This window comes from Sitodiplosis mosellana, unplaced genomic scaffold, assembly GCF_009176505.1.
Source record: "Sitodiplosis mosellana isolate CC-2019 unplaced genomic scaffold, AAFC_SMos_1.0 Smas_scaffold_6166, whole genome shotgun sequence".
NCBI lineage: Eukaryota > Metazoa > Arthropoda > Insecta > Diptera > Cecidomyiidae > Sitodiplosis > Sitodiplosis mosellana.
This window is the reverse complement of record NW_022601407.1, coordinates 1,891,839-1,910,796: the sequence shown is the minus strand read 5'-3', so window position 1 is coordinate 1,910,796 and position 18,958 is coordinate 1,891,839. Positions and strand designations below refer to the sequence as shown.

The window sequence follows — 18,958 nt, the reverse complement described above, 5'->3', positions numbered from 1 at the left end:
GTCTAAACCAAAAAATGACGTAATATAACGCAGTGCTATTTAGACAACACACTGTTGTACAGTGTTAGTGTTGCGTGAGAATATTTACAAAATGCAATACTGTATTTGAATACTTGATTGCTGTGCAAACATTCCAACATGTCCATAAATTCATAGTGAACTGGTGTAGATGAAGCCGAGAACGAATTGTATGCAAAACTAATGCGTGTAAAAGCCATGCGTGTTCCATGTTCCACGTCTTTTAGAACATAGCGTAAACACTATGTTGTAGCGATCTGTAAAGAGCATTCCCAATCTATGTTTGATTTTAGTTTTGCTCCTCAACAATGCGGCGCTGAAATTAAAATTCAAGTAATCCCAATGAAACATCAAGACAATATAGAATAATTCTTGTTAGTGAGGTGTAGAGAAGAGTGTGTTTTCAGTAGAAATAGGCAAATTTGTGCTTCCATACGGTTTGAGCATGCTTTAGTGTTGCATACAACACATTCTAATTTCATTTGAAAACGAAATTTGATTCAATTGGTTTCTTCTTGGTGTGCAATGTATGTCCATTGTCCATTTGTTAAAGTGTCACTGATGCAGATTCCATTTTGAGTTTTGACCTTTAAATCGAATCATCCTGAGTCGTAGTAGGCCGAATAACAAAAGCTATCGAGTGTTCAAATCCCCTGTGAATTGCTTAGAGGCCGAATAAATTTTTCAATGTCCCAAGACTACATAGAGAAGTGATCGCCCAAAAATTACATTCATACATCCAAACAGTTTGTTGTGATTGTCTTGAATTATAGTGTTATATCGTTAAAGTCGGTGTGAGTTTGTTTTTTTTTTTTTATTTATTGCGTTTGAAAACGTTGCGTCCTTTTATAATGCGAATAGAAATGTTCACAATTCATTCGAAAGTTTGTTTCAATCCCATGACAAAATCCACCTTTTTTTCTTTTTATGTTACAGAAGGAGGCTTGGGAATACATAACTATGTGCAATATGTTGTCACAATATTGTCGTAATTTTTATAATTTTTTTTTGTATACTTACACGAGTCGCGGTTTGTATTTACGTTTATAAAGCAATGAAATTTGCTGTGTATGTGTGTGTGTGTGTGAAGGAGAGAGAGAAAGGGAATAGGCTAACATTACTTTTCCCATCAAACAACGCGATTTATTTTGTTGTTTCGCTTTTGATGTGCACTCCAGCATAAGACCATCTATAACGCATTGCCTTTGGAGAACAGAGATTGTGATAAGTGGCGTTCGCAAGACAGCTTTTTTGGCAGCTTTCAGTTGCTTGTCTCAAAGTGTGCAAATCCAGTTTAAAAGCAACCAATATGATATATCTCACCATACTATCGTGTGGACTTCTTTCATTTATTACAACAATTTCTTCGAACTACTTTTCTTTGCAGTTCTTTCTTTTTTGGTTCTTATTCACCGCATTTGTTCGTCTTCTGTAAGACTTTACACGTTTGTGAAAATGCAGCGTTCATTTTCGTATATGTTCCATCCGATTTATGGTTCCATTTTTTTTACATGATATATTGCAAAAATATTCAAATTGAATATGCCGCCAAAACGGGCGAACGAGAAAGAGATAGCACAGAAAAAATGCAAATTATGTGAGCGAAAAGATGGTTAAATTTTTTTTCCCCAGCGTTACACTATAAAAGAAATGAGATCGTACCATTGAGAGACACATCCTGCATTAAAAATGAGTTTGTTAAGTGCACAAAGTTTAACTGTATATACACAGTAGAGGTATATCTAAATGAAAAATGTGAATCTTTTCATGAAATTTACTTTGCGATAATTGATTCGTTTTTTCAATTTATTATTCCTATACATAATTTAGATATTAGTCGTTTGTGTGCTAATTGAGATCCTGATGGTGAAACCAATATACAAAACGCAACCATATTTTTCCAACATGCATGACATACAGTATTGTATCTCAAAACTAATATTCATTTTAAGAGATTTTCCGATTTTAATTTTAAAGCCGGAAATACCGACAATAGTATAATAACCGTAATAGAGTGTGGTAATGTGGTCGCGACTTTACATCTCCAAAACTGAGATCTAATTGATGAAATTAAATATATGCTCATAATTTAAATGCAATTGTGTTGGGGCTATTTTTGGAAATTTGCTATTTTCACAGTTTAATTCAGCTTTAAAATTAAAATTCGAAATGCACTTGGAATGGACATAGCTATGTTTGCCAATTCAAAACGAAACCCATCTAATTTACTTGCAATGTATACCAATATAGATGTAATCGAGTCATAATCAAAAATCAATTTCCAATTATCTGCATCGAATTTTAAACGATGCGTTTATTTGTATCGTAATCACTTTTGAATGGAAATCACAATCGGTGCCCATTATAATTATCACTTTTTTCTTGATTATAACATGAATGCAGCATTTTTCTGGTCGGTTTAATGTACAAGTTGGGAAAAAAAGTTAATCTCGTCGAAAAACTCGTTTACCCCATTTATCCAGATCCTCACTGTGTTCGTGATATTGGACATGCAATAACATTGCGACTGTATGGTTTGGATAGCAGTGTGTTCATGTTTGAAACACAATTGATGTCAACTGATTGAAATGTAATCAGTACAATTAAGTTTTGGGGAATATTCAGTACGACCTGTTCGACACTGTCTATTTTCATGTGATTCCATTTAGAAACATTGCAAGTGCTGGTTTTTGGGAATATACACAATGAACGCTTCAGAACACGACGACCAAATTGGTTATTTTATTTCAATCGAAGTCCAAAAACACAAAATAATACAAAAAAATACAAAATAAGACCAATGCTATTAGACACGAAACGTTGTTTTATTCCCCCTTTTTCTGCTGGGGGCAACAAAGAAATATTTTCCACAGGGTGGCATTACTTCCAGATCCAGTACCTAGTACAAAATCCAATTCAGTAGCTATGTGTGGAGCTAGCATACAGCTGTCAAAAGCTCAACGCGTAGATTGTGACTTACTCAGAAATGATTAAATTTGGCGAGACAATAAACTATATAAGTATGCAATTTTTCTGAATGTGTACAACGAGTAAAAAATCCAAATATACCAGAAATAAACAAATTTTAGTCGGCAAATATTTGACTTTTAGAAGAAAAATTACTAAAAAAAAATTCTATCGAATAAACAACATTCAAATACAAAGCCACTTCAATGCGTTACATAGTGCGCCCACAATCCACAGAAGAATTGGTTTATTTCCAAACTCATAGAAGTTCACTGAATGAAGTATATAAAAAATAAATGGCCAATTCAACCCCATGAAATATTATCCAGCTGTAAAATGCTACCGCTCTGCCGTAGCCATTATGATAAGATACATATAGCCGATATTTTTTTTCGGTTTGCACATGAAGGCATAAACTTCAGTCACTGTAGGCCCTTTGGCTATTAATTTCAATTTCACAAAAAGCTACTGAGGGGAGCAATAACATTTAAGGTTCGCAGAACTTTTTCAATTTCTTGTCTCTTTCATTTTTTTTTTTAATATTTTGAATCGCGATGCGGCTTTGGAATAAACCAAAATTGACGCTATGAAGTCAACCAATATTAACAATCTTAAATTAAACTTTTCTAGTCGTAGATTGCATAAAAAATTTGCGAAATTTGCCCATTTCATCGGAGTACCCTCCGATGAAATGTAGCATCAAAACAAAATGGAGAATGAGCTATTAATTTTCCTCTTTGATGATTAGAGTCATTGTGCTCCGAATAGTGAAGCTTCATTTTTGCCGCACACCTACAGCACTGCCACTAGTATCTCCGTGTACTGTGGCATATTGGTTGTCATGCTTCTTTGGTTCGACAAGAGAATTTTAAACTCGACAGAAATGCTGTGCATAGAAAAGGGAACGGATCTAGATCAAGATGCTGCAACATAAAGCAGAAGTGAATGAGATTGAAAAAACGTAACAAATAAACAACTCAAGTATTTGACATTTCATTTGAATAATGAGTTTTAGTTTATATTTATTTATATTATTCAGCGAAAATGGCGCTTTTTACATCAGTTTTCAAATAAATACTATCACAAAGAGAGGATAAATCTTATCTGTGAAAGAGATAAAATGGCACAATCTGTAGCAGATGGAGAGTGAAAAAGAAGGGCAGGCGCAAAAGTCAAAATTGGTAATTGAATTTTCTGCCATTTTTACTTCGTCTACGTTGACTATTCATATTGCTTGAAAACGGTAAAACTCAGAGTACTCAAGCACCGAATTCACACAGCTACAGAAGTTATGCTCGTGTTCGACATACAAGCATACACATAGACTTAGTATGGATGAATATGAATTGAAAATGAATTTATTCTTGTGAATAGGTGTCATGAAGAAGAACACACCAACCTTAATATTTAGGCAGGGGTTTGATGTTTGCGCCTTCATAAAACGGGTGTATACTGTATACAGGCACACAGAAATTAACAAACATCTAGCCTTTCATATTCTCTTATTTTTTTTTTCTTTCTTTACAACAATGGACAACACTGTTTACTTACTTATCTGGAATTCGTTGAGCATATATTTAAACTTTTTTCTACCAGATGAATCTGTAGCACAGCATATCGTCACACCGCTCATAGAGTCTTTTCATTTTAACCAATGTTTTATGAGAAAATACAGCAGAATTTCCAAATAACAAACAAACGAAAGAAAAATCAAGTATGCACAAAATGTGAGGGAAAAGAAACTTGTACCATACATTGTGTATACTGCGTACATGCTCACGTATTTATTTTATTTATGGGCTTTGTCTTCCGTTTCCTTTCTCTGCGCAAAATAAACGTCTAGCCTTATATTTTTTTTTGCTATTTTGATAAAATATTAATTCTATCTTTGTTTTTCCATTCCGTTCTGTTGCTGTTTTGAAACATTACAACTTGCACAATTCTTCCTTAAATGCACAAAACTAGGGTAGACCATCCGTGCACAGTTTTCGTGCACATAAGAGAATCCTAGAATCTTTCGAGAAAAAAAAACAAAAGCATGATTCTCAGCGTCTACTGCAAGCCACTTTTTATTCATATGAGCGCTCCTCAAAATCGAGCTGGCACATTTAGGTTATGTTACCTAAGATTTAAAGAAATGTCGGCTCAATTTCAACTCTTTGACTATAAGTAAAATGTTACTATATACTGTTACAAGCCAGCACATCTTTAGGGAAGCTGTTGTATAAAGAGGAGCTCACCCCAAGAGGCGCTGAGAACTATTAACTACTTTCACCTTGATTTCAACTGTGTAGGATGCACGCAAAACCATGGTTTTTATTTTTGACACGATGGCACATATCAAATTTGAATTTAAATGACAAATCGTGTGGAGACAACAAAAGAGATCAAAATAGATCGAAATTTGACGTATGCATTTGCACAAGAATTCATACATAGGATAGTGAAAAACGAAATAGTACTAAACAATGATCATCTTTACACGATTTGTCATTGAGGTGTACAATGTACAGCCGTCCACTGTACACGTTATCTTCTTTTCAATCACAAGATTAGAATCATTCATTTTTTTCTGCACTTAATTTTAAGTTTTGATAAGTCTGTATCGAATTAGTTTGTACTAGATTTTGTTTCGAAACATCACATCGTCTCATTTGAAGATGAATAAAATGCAAGGGTGTTGTACCTCCGTCGAAAGTTCTTCGCCTGTAAACAACAGGCACCATGGACACTGAACGAAAGTTTTATGCTCACTTCTGCATATCGAATACAAACCACGTTTCACTATGTTATAAGTAAGCTGTTGTTCTCATTTATTTAATGAGAACGCTTGCAAATGCTATCACAATACTTATGTTTTTCGAACGTGCACGACCATCTTAATTCAACGATTGCGTGATTCTTTTAAACGTAAAAGAACGTTTGTTGTTTTTTTCTTCTACTTTTCATTTTTTTTTCTCTCGCCTCCGGCACCTCAACGGAGTTTATGCTAACTCATTTATCTTCCGATGTTGTCATACTTTCTACGCGCTATTTTAGATGGCACGCACCGAATTGCTCCAACGGAAACGTATTCAAATTACAAACGACTTAAGAATATGCTACAGAATCAGAGCAAATATTCAAAATGAGAAAAATGACAAAGCGAGCGGTTTATCAACATAGTAACCAGACACGCACTCAATCGATTTGTTTTCACGACGCATACAGTCAAGAGAGATAGAGCTAGCATACACTGATTCTAGCAGATAACAAAATATTTTCGCGAATCGATTGAAATGCTGATGTGCTGTGCTTTTGATTTTTCGACGAGACATTTTCTTTGGAATATTTCAGTGACATTTAGCAATTCCTCGGTTGTGAACATGATTTAAAAATGTTCATGTATTCTTAGCAGATGGATGTAAAGCATCGTTTGTTTTATTTTATTTTCAAGCAAGCTGAGCTTGAAAATACTCACTCAATACCAATCTCATATATTGGAAGTTGGAATTTTTTTACTTTGAACTCACCTGATTTGGGAGAAATGAATACTCAACACAGATTTTTGCACTATACGAAGACAGGCTAAGCAAGACTGAAATCGATTTACCATTCGAATGTCATTTTTTTAGCCTGCCTGGTTGATAAGTACAGTACAGAAGTATGCATTGAGCATAGAAGATATATAACTCAAATGTGAACTAGTGCGACGAAAATATCCTGTGAGAACGTTAGAGAAAATCATAGATTCTCAAGCTGGAAAACGTATCATGAACGTATATCATTGGAACAAATGTAACAAAGGAACAACATTTCAAGAAATGAAACATTGAAGAGAATATGAACAACGCATTAGGAATTAGCACCACGCTGAAGTGTATCACAAAAACTGTAGCAACCAAAAGTCACGTTGAACGCAGGTTCATGGTGCATTTTTGTGGAAACACTTATTCGTTTGGGAACACATTTGCAATCCCACTGAGTGAGTGATTGAACTAAATCTGAATTCTGTTAGTGGTGATTTGAATATTTTCACGTTCAGTTTGCCTAATTTTCAGATTGTTGTCGAGATAATTTGGTTTGGACATGGAATATTCCATAGCCATGGAAAGAATAGACTTCATAAGATTTAAATTCGATTATTATTATTATTTGCATTTCTAAACAACGTACGATGTAAAATATGAGCATTATTAACACTGAACTTGATTTTCTATCAGACTTGCGACTAAATTAAGAATTGAAATGCTGATAAAACAATATCAGTAGGTTCATGTTTGTCAAACAGATTAACTTTGCCGCCGAATGAATCAGCGATTCTCAATTTCATTTAGAAAGTGTCAAGTCCGAAAATGTGGTTCCATCCGAATGAAGATGCTGTTGCTTATCGTTGACATGATTTGCCCTGCTGACATTCACTTTTTCAAATGGTTGAATACAAAAACCTCGAAGTAAGCCTGTGTTTTTACATAAAAGATGATTTATGATGGTGATAAATTTATTGGACGTCAATATGATCTTGTTTTCGTTTCAGCCAAAGATTAAGATGCATATGACTAATCTATTCTAAACCTTATTATAAACTGTAAAAAGATAATCACGGAGAGATGCGAGTAAACATGTCTTTGATGTGACAACCGAATTCTCTTCGTCCTAATGAGATTTATTTTCGGTGAATGTAAATCGATTTGTTGATGTGTGAGTGTATTTATGAAAAATTCAATATTAAAAGTCTGAACAAGGTATGGGATGGACAGTTAGTAGCATTTGAAACGTTGAGTAAAAAGGAAGTGATAGTACAACAAAAGAATTTAAAACGAATAAACGGATATTTTGAAGTGAATTTGTTGCTGCTGAAACAACATTATGGCAGGCTACGCTTTTCTAAGGTAAAAACGACTAGATTTTGTTTCAAAATAAATTGTTGAAATTATATAATAAAATTTGAATCTTTATTAAATATAACTATGTTGAAAAGTATAAAAGAGTGAGTAGCATGTTGATTTGACGAAATTTTGAGAAATTGAAATGATTACTTGTCCCATTTGAAAAAAAGTTCCGAATATTTCTACTAGAAGTGCAATGAACTAAAGCTAAAATGTTCCATTTTTTCGTTTTGAATTTAAAGTTGTTTGTTGTTACAGTTAGGAAGACCAATAGTGATTAGGGGAATTACCAATAGTGTTTTTTTCAAAACAACAACACTGAAAATGGCCAGAGTTTTTATTTCGGAACATTGCAAATGATTTTTCAACCAAAATGAAAATGTACATTTAACAAAATTACAGTAATATAAAACCTTCAATCTCCCCCCGAACATTAAGTAAATTCCTTAGCCATTTTCATTTTTAATTTCTCTGAAGAGCTCTCCTACGTATAGGCCATGCACCACTTCAAACATCACTCAAACTCGGTTGGCTTTTATTTGCTCTAATTTCATTATTGTATTCATACAAATAGGTTGCTGTTCACGTGGTCAGTGTGTTTGTTGATTGTTGCACACCACACGCAAGCCCTACCACAAGATGTCCAGTGTACTATCACCGCAGCTGAGCCGACAACTTGCGCCATTACAACACCAATTTATTTGTTACCGGATGCCACGTTGAACATTGTCAATAGCAGTGCATTGGTGAATGTGACTCGCTTTGAATTGCGAGCATTCACCAATTTAATTCGAATTCCGCCGATAATTTGGGCCGTTTTCCCGAAGCTAGAGGAAATCGTGATGGCTAATTATGCATCAGTGAGCAGCATAGCCACAACCGATTTGTTGTACGCTTCAAAGTTGAAGGTGCTCAATTTGAAAGGAAATAAACTATTGACAATTCCATACTCGGCATTTGCGTTGGCCCCAGCACTTGAAATAATAGACCTATCGGCGAATGGTATCACCACAATTGAGGGTATGGCTTTCAATGGTTTGAGCAATTTGAAGCAACTCGATTTGTCGTTCAATCGCTTAGGTATACTTGATGCATTCACATTTTCTGGTTTGACGAATTTGGAGGTGCTCGATTTAAGTCAAAACAAAATCAAGCTCATCGGCGATGGTACATTCAATTTGCCAAAACTTCAAATTTTGAATGTTAATTTCAATGACGTAAAGTTGTTGCCCGATAATTTGTTTGGTGCAATTCCCGGTCAGGCACCGCCATTGACATATGTTGACTTTGGTGACAATAAACTCACCCATATCGGTACATCACTGTACACATTGCAGGAATTAAACTTGCTCAATTTAACAGCCAATAAAAAAATCGACGACATCAATTTGGAAGCTTTGGCTCAACTGCCAAAGCTCGAAACATTGTTGCTTTCAAGCAGCGGATTCCAATTTCCGATCGTTTTCACAACAATCACACCACCCGAAGCAGCCACCAGCTTGCCATTGCCAACATCCAATTCACCGTTGAAAAAACTTTATCTCGCAAAAAATAAACTGATGAACCCGGATGTGCTTCGACAATTGGCCTATTTTCGCCAGTTGGAAGTTCTAAGTTTGGAGGAGAACCGTTTCACTTATATCGACAATATCAAATCACTATCGACATGGTTCCCGAATTTACGCACCATTTTCATTGGTGAAAATAAATTAAACTGTCTTTGGCTCAATGAATCGATTCCGATATTTCAGGCAGCTAATGTAAACGTTTATACCATAAAGAAAACCAAAACTTGGTATGGCACCACCATTTTCGAGCAGAAACTCATTTCTTTGGAGGATTGCTTTGATCTCGAGAAAATTTTCGGAAATATTCTCTTTTTCTTGAATAAATTTGGTGCAGCAATTTAATTGTAATACTGAACGAAATTCAACGTAATAAATGTACTACACAGTAACCGAAATCGGTTAAATATCTTTTCGTTTTATTTATCTTGTATTGTCGACAACAACAACAACAACAACAACAACAACAACAACAACAACAACAACAACAACAACAACAACAACAACAACAACAATAACAACTACAAGAATTGTTTTCCTGTTTCGATTGACTGATCCAATTGAATGGGAAAGCTTAACCATTGGAAATCACAACCTATTCTAAAGATCTTATTCTAGGGTACATCTGCTTTATCATTTCATTTTGTAATTATTATGTATTTGTATACAAGGGAAATTAAAAGTTTTCTCATCTTCTTCGCCGTGACATTCAATGTTACAATGCTGAAACCGGATGAATCGAATGTAAGTATATCATGAGTTTACTTGCAAGCATTTCCACAAGTGCGGTCTTTTGTTTCGCTTTGTTTGGCAAAGTCATCAAAAATACATAGCTCGAACAGTGTATAATTCTGTAGAATCCAGTAATTATGACTGTAAATAATGAACTCCGCCATTGGTACTTTAATTTCTTATCATTTCAGATGTCAACTTCAATAAATGAAAAGCGATATCTGTGAAAAAGTATGGCAAACTGGTAAATAAGATGTAGTGACTTGTTGTAATATTCACGGATACTAGGAACGTTCTCATAAATAAATTCAACGCTGTCTTTTGTACAAACTTGGCATGAAAATTTCCTTATCATCTTTTTGAAACTGTTTGCATCTTTTATTTTAAGGAAAATCTATATTTTTACACAAAATCAGCCTCACTTGCCCTTTACCTTGGTGTAAAATGTCTCGTCAGCGATGTAATCATGTTGCTGCGTTTGTTCACAAATTAGATATTTCGTCCATGCTCATAATGAATTCGTGACTTCATCATGCTCACATTAATATTTAGATTAACTTTATTATTGTTGGCGCTCACAAATCAAATTACAAGGGAGACGTCTCAAACCATTCATCGTCAACATTGATTTGACCAAATTTAAAATCATTGAATTTTTGACCTCAAGTGTAAAGAACAAATGAGTCGAATGCAAATTTGCAATATTTGTCCACATACACATTCGCACTTCTGAATTGTATTTGTCCAAGAATATTTGAGTGGTGATTTCGCTGCACAAGTTTGATTAAATTAGGATGTTGTTTTGTATTCATTATATGATTTACTCTGGTTGTCTTATCATAAGAGACGAGGCTAATTGAAGTGATAGAGGCTGATGCGGCCACATGCAATCTGACAATGCCCTGTCGCAATCAAAAAAGTTGTCACAAATATAGATTCACTGCAAGCGCCTCATAATAAACTGTTACACTCTAAGCGTCGAGTCTCTGACACCCGCGTATTAAAATAATCCAAAAATTCAAAATTTTTATATTTATTATATAGTAACTCATGTATAAATGTCAATATTTCCACGCGTGAATTCAACTTAACATTACTCGACATTGTTATGATATCTCAAATTGGGTCTACGCTCGATTCACGCCAAAACTTATGTGAAACTAATATGCAATTGAGATATTAGATTCGTTGGAAACTCTTCGAAAACCTGGTCTAGACTCAAGACCATATGAACATGGCAAAATACGGCTTTAGACTTTGCCTATCAAATGAAGCGATCCTTGTGCCGAAAGCGAACACAAAACTAGTGAGATAAACTTCAAGAAATCATTTGGGAGCGATTTGAATTGGCTTTTTTCATTCTTCTGACCAACTTCTGCATTGCCCCGTAAAAAGATTTCTTGAATTAGATATCACTAGTTTCGTGTCAGCATGGGGATCGACTTTGGGGATCGACTTTCTTATTTGGGAACACCCATTACGCAACGACCCTGGAAGAGATAATGACACAAAAAATAATGTTAAACTATAAACAATGTTTGCTAATCGAGCCGACACGGTTTCCAAATTTTGGCTACTTTTTCACAAAAATTGGACAAAATGTGCATAAAATATTATTATTATTATTTCTCTTTATTCGGTATTCGACTTTTGGTCTTAGTTTCGACAAAACTACCGTGCAGTGGCAATTTATATAGTAAATTTGATCGCCTGAAAAATATCAACGGCAAGATATTTGTATGAATCATGTATTTTGTTAAAAGTTTGAAGGTCTTTCCATAATTAATGCTCCGAATTGTAAAATCCTGTTATCGACAATGAATAACAAATTATCCCAAGTTTTTGTCCATTTAGTAGAACAGACGTCATGTTTTATCATCAAGTTTTATCAATTCGATTTATTTTCGGGTGCTATATCTCACATCCTTTTATACGCCCAGATAGAACAAGTCTAACATTACTATTTGCACCAAAATGCTACTCGTTCAATTCCCTTCAGTTTCATTTATGAGCTTGTACGCACTCTTACTGAAAAATCAACTTAGTTTTTTGTGTATTGAATATGTAATGATAACTCTGTACTGCTAGGGTGCTTTTATATCTGTAGATAAGGCCATTGATAAGAAGTAAATAAAACACTTTCATTCGCGCTAATTTTAGGTAATGGATAAATATGAAACCAAACCACACTGAAATGAAATCACACAGTTCAAATTGTTCGTAATATCTGGTTGGAATTTTTGTTACTTCAGTCATTTTTTGTTTAAAATATAACAAGTAGTAAAAATGATATTTGATTATAAAATAAAAGAATGCAAGCGCTAGAGGTGTCAACGGATACGGACAAAAATTCGGACATTGGTATCCGTCCGTCCGAAAACCGAAAATAATTTTCGGACGTCCGGTCCGAATGTCCGAATCTTTTTTCGGACGGACGGACGGACAAGAGGTTTTGTCCGAACTTTTTGAAATTTCTCGGACTTCCGAAAATTTATCGGACGTCCGAAATTTTTTTTATTAGGAAAATCAAAGGAAAATTGGGTAAGAATACGCAGCGTATTCTTCTTCAGCGATATTTTTGCATTTTTTGGTTGGAAAACTCTCGGAAAAGCACTACTGTGGGAAATCGGGAAATCGCGGAGAGTTCAAACCAGACAACTTTTTTCCGAGAGTTTTCCAACCAAAAAATGCAAAAATGTCGCTGAAGAAGAATACGCTGCGTATTCTTATCTAATTTTCTTTTGATTTTTTTTAATAAAAAATATTTCGGACGTCCGAAAAATATTCGGACGTCCGTATAGAAGTAAAGTAAAGTAATAAGTAACTTATTACTTATTACTTTCATTTTATTACTGTAATAAGATGGACTTATTACTTATCAAGCATCTTTTTACTTGTATTGCTGTAATAAGATAGACTTATTACTAGTAATAGGTCATCTTATTACAGTAATAAGTAGGTAATAAAGTAATAAGAATTACATTTTTTTGCTTCTATAGACGTCCGAGAAATATTCGGACGTCCGAGAAATTTCAAAAAGTTCGGACAAAACCCCTTGTCCGTCCGAAAAAAAAATTCGGACATTCGAACCGGACGTCCGAACTTTTTTAAAAAAAATAAAATTTTGTCCGTTGACACCTCTAGCAAGCGCAAGACTTGAACAAGCGGACCTACGATCGTAGGCGGGACAGTGTATGAGTTGTACCATGAATTTCATCGAAAAGTGTAAGTCACTTGTTGTTATCATTTATTTTAAAAAATGCGCACTGTATGACGTGTAGCTATTTAAGTGTTGATAGCTTTATAATTGTGCATTACATTTGGTCGAACTAAGCTATTTAAGTGTTGATAGCTTTATAATTGTGCATTACATTTAGTCTATGTCAGAGAGCTGTAATTGTTTAATTGTTGAATCAATTTATTGTTTGATCCAGGTATAATTGCATTATCATTTTGCCTGCTTAGTAGGCATAACGAATCAATTTCATCACATTTTCATCCATCATTTTAGTTTTTATTATTTATTTTTATTTATTATACCTTAGATTTGAAATCATATTGTTCTGCTTTCAACATTAAAATGTGTGATAACAAAGAAATCTCAAATGAAGTGCCTGGTTCATTAAACGAAGGTTCATCATCATCATCATCATCAAATATTACAACGTTGTATGTGGATTGTTTAGAAGAACTCTTTGAATGGTTGTCACACAAAGATCTGTTGGCACTCCGTCAAACATGCAAGCGAATGAAGCAAACTGTCGATTATTACATCCGAACGAATTATCCAGCAGTTGGGAAAATGGAAATTAACGACAATAATGTTAAGCAAATTAAGAAGTTTCACCACAGAGGATCCAATCCCATTGAATTGATTGAAGAAGTAAAAATCTCAACACGAAAATTTGATTTGGATGAGTTCAAAGGACTTTTCAACAATGTCGAACGTATTAAGTTAGTTAACGTTAAAATTGAAGGTGAATTCTACGATTTCTTGAAGTTTTGCGACAAATTAAAATTCCTACAAATAAACATGCATGCTTCTGATGGCATTGTCATTGGCAATGGGAACGAGTGGCTACTTCGACAATATCCGCAACTTGAACATGTTGGATTTAAAGATGGCAGAGAGACGAAACAAACAATTGATGAGCTGAAAACATTCTTTGAGTTGAATCCAAACATCCACAGCTTGACGACTGATTATAGCTTCCTCGGAAGTCATGGAATTTTTCTGGCTCAGTCTAGAATAAAATTCGACCATTTGCATGTGCATGTTGCTGGCATGCTGTTCAATATTGATTTGTTGAAGGAACTTTATCGTTTAGGATTTTATCAACGGATATCTTTATATGGTATCTTAGAAGGTGATGCTGTTGCTAGCTTAGCATCAATACCTGGACTCACGAAAGTTTCAACGTCTTGCTCTTATTTTAAATTCCCTGCAATGCCCGATCTGAAGGAAGTGAGTTTTACACACGGCGTTTATTTGCTACAGCCAATTTTGAAAAATGTCAACAATATTGAAGAGCTTTATGTTGACTGCTGTTGTTTTGACAATATTGTGCCGCTCATTCGTTATTTTCCAAAGCTGAAAGTAATTAGATTCCATGATAATGATGAAGGTGATGAAGGTGACGCATATGACCGATTTGAAGCGACCTGGGGACAATATTTCAATGGAAATATCGTTAAATTATTTGCACTGAACAAACAACGAGAAAAATTGAACAGTGCATGCAAACTCACAATCTATGTTCGTCAAATACTTTTCTTAAAGTATAAATGGGCTAAAACCAAAACAAACTACAGATTGATCGAACTAAAACGAGTCCAAGCACATGACGAGTATATGCCCCAATGTGATTGACTACTAATATTATTACTCAAAGTTTCGGTTTAATTGTTAACCATTTTAAATTTGCATTGCAAGCATATTGCTTACCAGAAGAAAAAAACAAAAAAGACTTCGAACAAAAAAAAGAAAAGGAAAAAAATCAAATCGATTCATTTCATTTTCATGGAATTAAGGGGTTTCTCCAAAATGAGACGGCATGTTTCAGACTCACGTCTATGTATAAGTGGATTAGAAAGCCTGTTGTTTGAGTGTGAAATTTTAAAAAGCTTCAACATAAACATATAGATGAATATTTCTGAATAAATAGTTCGATTAAATAAAAAAAAACGAAATGGTTCTATTTGTTCGAATATAAGTCGATTATATTTAGGGAAATAACTCGGAACTGATAATACATACGTACAACTTGTGTATAATATCTGAATCTATTCATTTTTAGACTGGTAATGCTTTTCGAATTTCAAAGTTCCGATAGATCGAGACACTCCATACGAGGATAAACAGGAGAAGATAAAAACTTAAAATGCATTGAACAATTTCCGTACTTCATTATTTTCCTTTTTAACAGCTGTTTTAGTTTTGGAATACTTCATTCTTTGGACAAATTAACGCCAATTACAAAAAGAGACCTAAAAAACGTCAAAAATTCCCTTGTATAACACTGAACACACTCACTGCTACCTTTAACAAAGTAGAAAATGCTGGAAAATATAAATCCCTTTTCTGTGAAATATCAACATGAATCTCTCCAATACAGTTATTATTACGGCAACTAATGAAAACTGTAATATTCAAATTGATCATAAATATTTTACGGTCCATAAAAAAAGTGTGTCGAGTATTGTATGTGTATGTGTATGTGTATGTGTATGTTAATACCGCATCCATGACATTGTAGAACTTTGTGTGCGAAATTATTATTATTATGTGGCTAATTCAAAACCTCGAAAAATTGTGTTGCTTTCAACGAAAAGTGCACTCAAGAGAACGATTACTGAAGCATACTTCATATATACTATGGAAATCATAGTATTTTCTTGGGAGAACGCACCAAAAGAATTTCTCCACCATTGCTATCCGCATAATACAGCGCAAAGCCATTACCCAGCACATTTGGTCGAAAAGTTGTGATGAATAATAAAATCTGAAGCTAGAAATATTATAAAAATTTATGTGGGGGTAACTATGTGCGGCGCTAAATACGAATAAAAAAATTGGAATATTTTCCTTTGTGTTTTGTTATGACCATCGAAATAGTCAGTCGCCTAGCTTGCTATACATATCCCAACCTTTCTCCTGGATAGCTGCTTTCTTCTGCACATATTTTATGTTCAAATGTGTGAAAAATAATGCAATGCATTAACCATAATGATATTATTCAAATATTTTGACATAAACAAAAATCAAAATGCCAAATAATACAAAAATTTCACGCATTGAAACATAGCAAATACTGTGCATAATCTAGTGCGTAAGTGTTTTTGATTGATATGCGGAATTCAATATTTAATGTATGGAGAGCAGTCTCCAAGTTGAAATTCAAAACAGAAAAATCGTTTTTCCATCTCTCTCCATCATTGTATTTTTTTTATTGAAAAATCAGATTATTCAACAGGATTTTCCAACAATTCTACTAACTGTGAATAATTGGTTTCAATCAAATTAAAATACCAATGTCAATTATTTTCTCTTTTCAATATTTTTTTCTTATTCTGTATAGTTCTGTTCTTTCTTTTTTCCCGTTCTGTTTTCTGTTTATTTTTTTTTTTTGCAAGTTAAATTAACATGAAATTTCTTCTCAACATCAAAAAAAAAAAAAAATAAATGAAAAAAAAACATTTCAATTCTTTGATTCATTTTGATTTGAGTAATGTAAGTCTTGAAACCAGTCAGAACAAAACAAGAAAATTCTCACTCTACGCTCTAGTCTGTTAGAATCTACGAAGAGGTTCATTTAGGTCTAGCTTGTTATTGCATAGCAAACTATAATTAAGGTGTTACATGAAACGTACCACATCACAATGTATGGATGGATTGGATAGATAGCATTCACAGTAAAATACAATTCAGGTCACCAAAAATTGAAAAATTGGCTAAACTTCTATATTAACCCGCAGACGGGCAAGCTAAATCACTTAAAATGTCGGGCAAGGTGGACCAAAGTGGACCCATAGTTTTATGGCTGTAAATTTAAACAAAAAAACGCAATATATCTTTAAAAGTGAGACTGTGCTGGAAGCTAGAAAGATGCATCTTTCAAACGTGCCATATGCCGATAAAATTTTATAAAAACCAACTGAGATATAATACTCTGATTTTTTGTCTAAATTTTGTGGTTTTCAAGTACAATTCGACATATTAAGAGCTAAATTTTGAGTATACACCTCCATAGCTCCACTGATGCTGAACTAATTTTTTTAAAGCATGCCACGTTTGATTGATGCATCTTTCTACTTCCTCACTATATACTACTTTTTATAATACATTGCTTTTTACACAGAAAATATTATCAATTCTGGTAGAGAAATTGGCGGCCGAGTGTACGATCGAACGGTTTGTTCAACCACTTACTCCGGTACAAGCGGTTATTGAACGGATAGCCAGCGGTGGGCGGGTGATTACCCTTTACCGTTTGAACCAACTCTTTCGTTAGTCGCTTCGTTGATCAGGGAAACGGACCATCACACTAATTTTGCGGTTCGAGACTAACAATGAGCTGATTCTCTTTCCAAATCGATCTATTTCATCGAATTCCAATGATGCATTCGGAAGTTATGATATCGATATCACCATAAGTTGAAGAGTTCGGTATATGTGGTGGACGATCCGTCCGTCCGTCCGTCCGTCCGTCCGTCCATTTCCCCGATCAATGAAGTGACTGACGAAAGAGTTATTTCAAACGGTAATCGGTAAACGGTAATGACCCGCCCACCGCTGGCTATCCGTTCAATAACCGCTTGTACTGGAGTAAGTGGTTGAATAAACTGTTAGCCCGTACACTCAGCCGCCAATTATCCGTTTAAAATCCGGAAGCAATTATTTGAACAGGTGCATAGACCATTCGCTCGCCCGCTCACCCGTTGTTTATCCGCTGTGTAACCGCTAGCTGAAATCGAAACGGGCGGGCGGCAAACGGCAGCGGTGCCAAATATATATGGTTCCAGATGTCATCTTTTTTTTAGGCATGTCATATCATATCATCTTTGCACAAAAGTCATCTTTTTTCTCAAAACGTCATATTTTTTCAAAAAAAATTCATCGAAATGTCATCTATTTGAAGATGCGATCGAAAAATAACTACATTTTTCTGAAAATTACTTATTTTATAGCTTTTAGATAAGTTTTTCACATAATTATGTGAAAATTATATTTTCTACCATAACATTGTGAAGTTACTTTTATTGTCGTATTTTTTGCTATTTTATCTTGTTTTTTTATGAAATTCAGAGAGAGAGAATTTCTTCATTTCTCAGAATGTCGAATGATACCAGAAACAATTACTGGTCTTTCTACCATATCAACGAAATACATATAGATGAATTTACAGTATTGACGGTTGAATGTGCTCCAATAACACCTATTGCTCATAACAAATGTTCTCAGTTTTGACCAGCACCACAATTATCGTAATTGGCCATTTCAAAATCAGAATTGAATGTATTATAATAATTCACTGAAAACTAATGCATATGCACCATGCAATTACTATTCCCCTTTTAAAATTAAAAGAAAAAATATTAACGTTTCCTAAGAAAAAAAATGATAAAGATGACAATCATCTTTTTTGAAAATTTCATCATCTTTTCCTCCTCTCCAAGATGAAAATCATCTTTTTCGCAGATTTGATCTGAAACCATTACAAATATACCATCTGCCGTTTACTTGACCGTTTACCCGCCCGCTCACCCGCTGTTGTCCGTTGTGCGACCGCTTGATAAAATCAGAACGGG

The 18,958-nt window shown here is 34.3% G+C and overlaps 2 protein-coding genes across 2 annotated transcripts; both read left to right on the top strand.

The window, feature by feature from the left end:
• The first annotated feature begins 7,571 nt into the window (after positions 1 to 7,571).
• LOC129574978 (toll-like receptor 13) lies at positions 7,572 to 9,825 on the top strand. Its single transcript, XM_055457712.1, has 2 exons — positions 7,572 to 7,856; positions 8,428 to 9,825. Exons 1-2 carry the CDS (start codon positions 7,834 to 7,836, stop codon positions 9,761 to 9,763), a joined length of 1,359 nt encoding a protein of 452 aa, XP_055313687.1. The 5' UTR covers positions 7,572 to 7,833; the 3' UTR covers positions 9,764 to 9,825.
• Positions 9,826 to 13,504: 3,679 nt separating this feature from the next.
• LOC129574980 (uncharacterized) lies at positions 13,505 to 15,258 on the top strand. The gene is made up of 2 exons (XM_055457714.1): positions 13,505 to 13,584; positions 13,696 to 15,258. Exon 2 carries the CDS (start codon positions 13,731 to 13,733, stop codon positions 15,018 to 15,020), a length of 1,290 nt encoding a protein of 429 aa, XP_055313689.1. The 5' UTR covers positions 13,505 to 13,584; positions 13,696 to 13,730; the 3' UTR covers positions 15,021 to 15,258.
• The last annotated feature ends 3,700 nt before the right edge of the window (positions 15,259 to 18,958 follow it).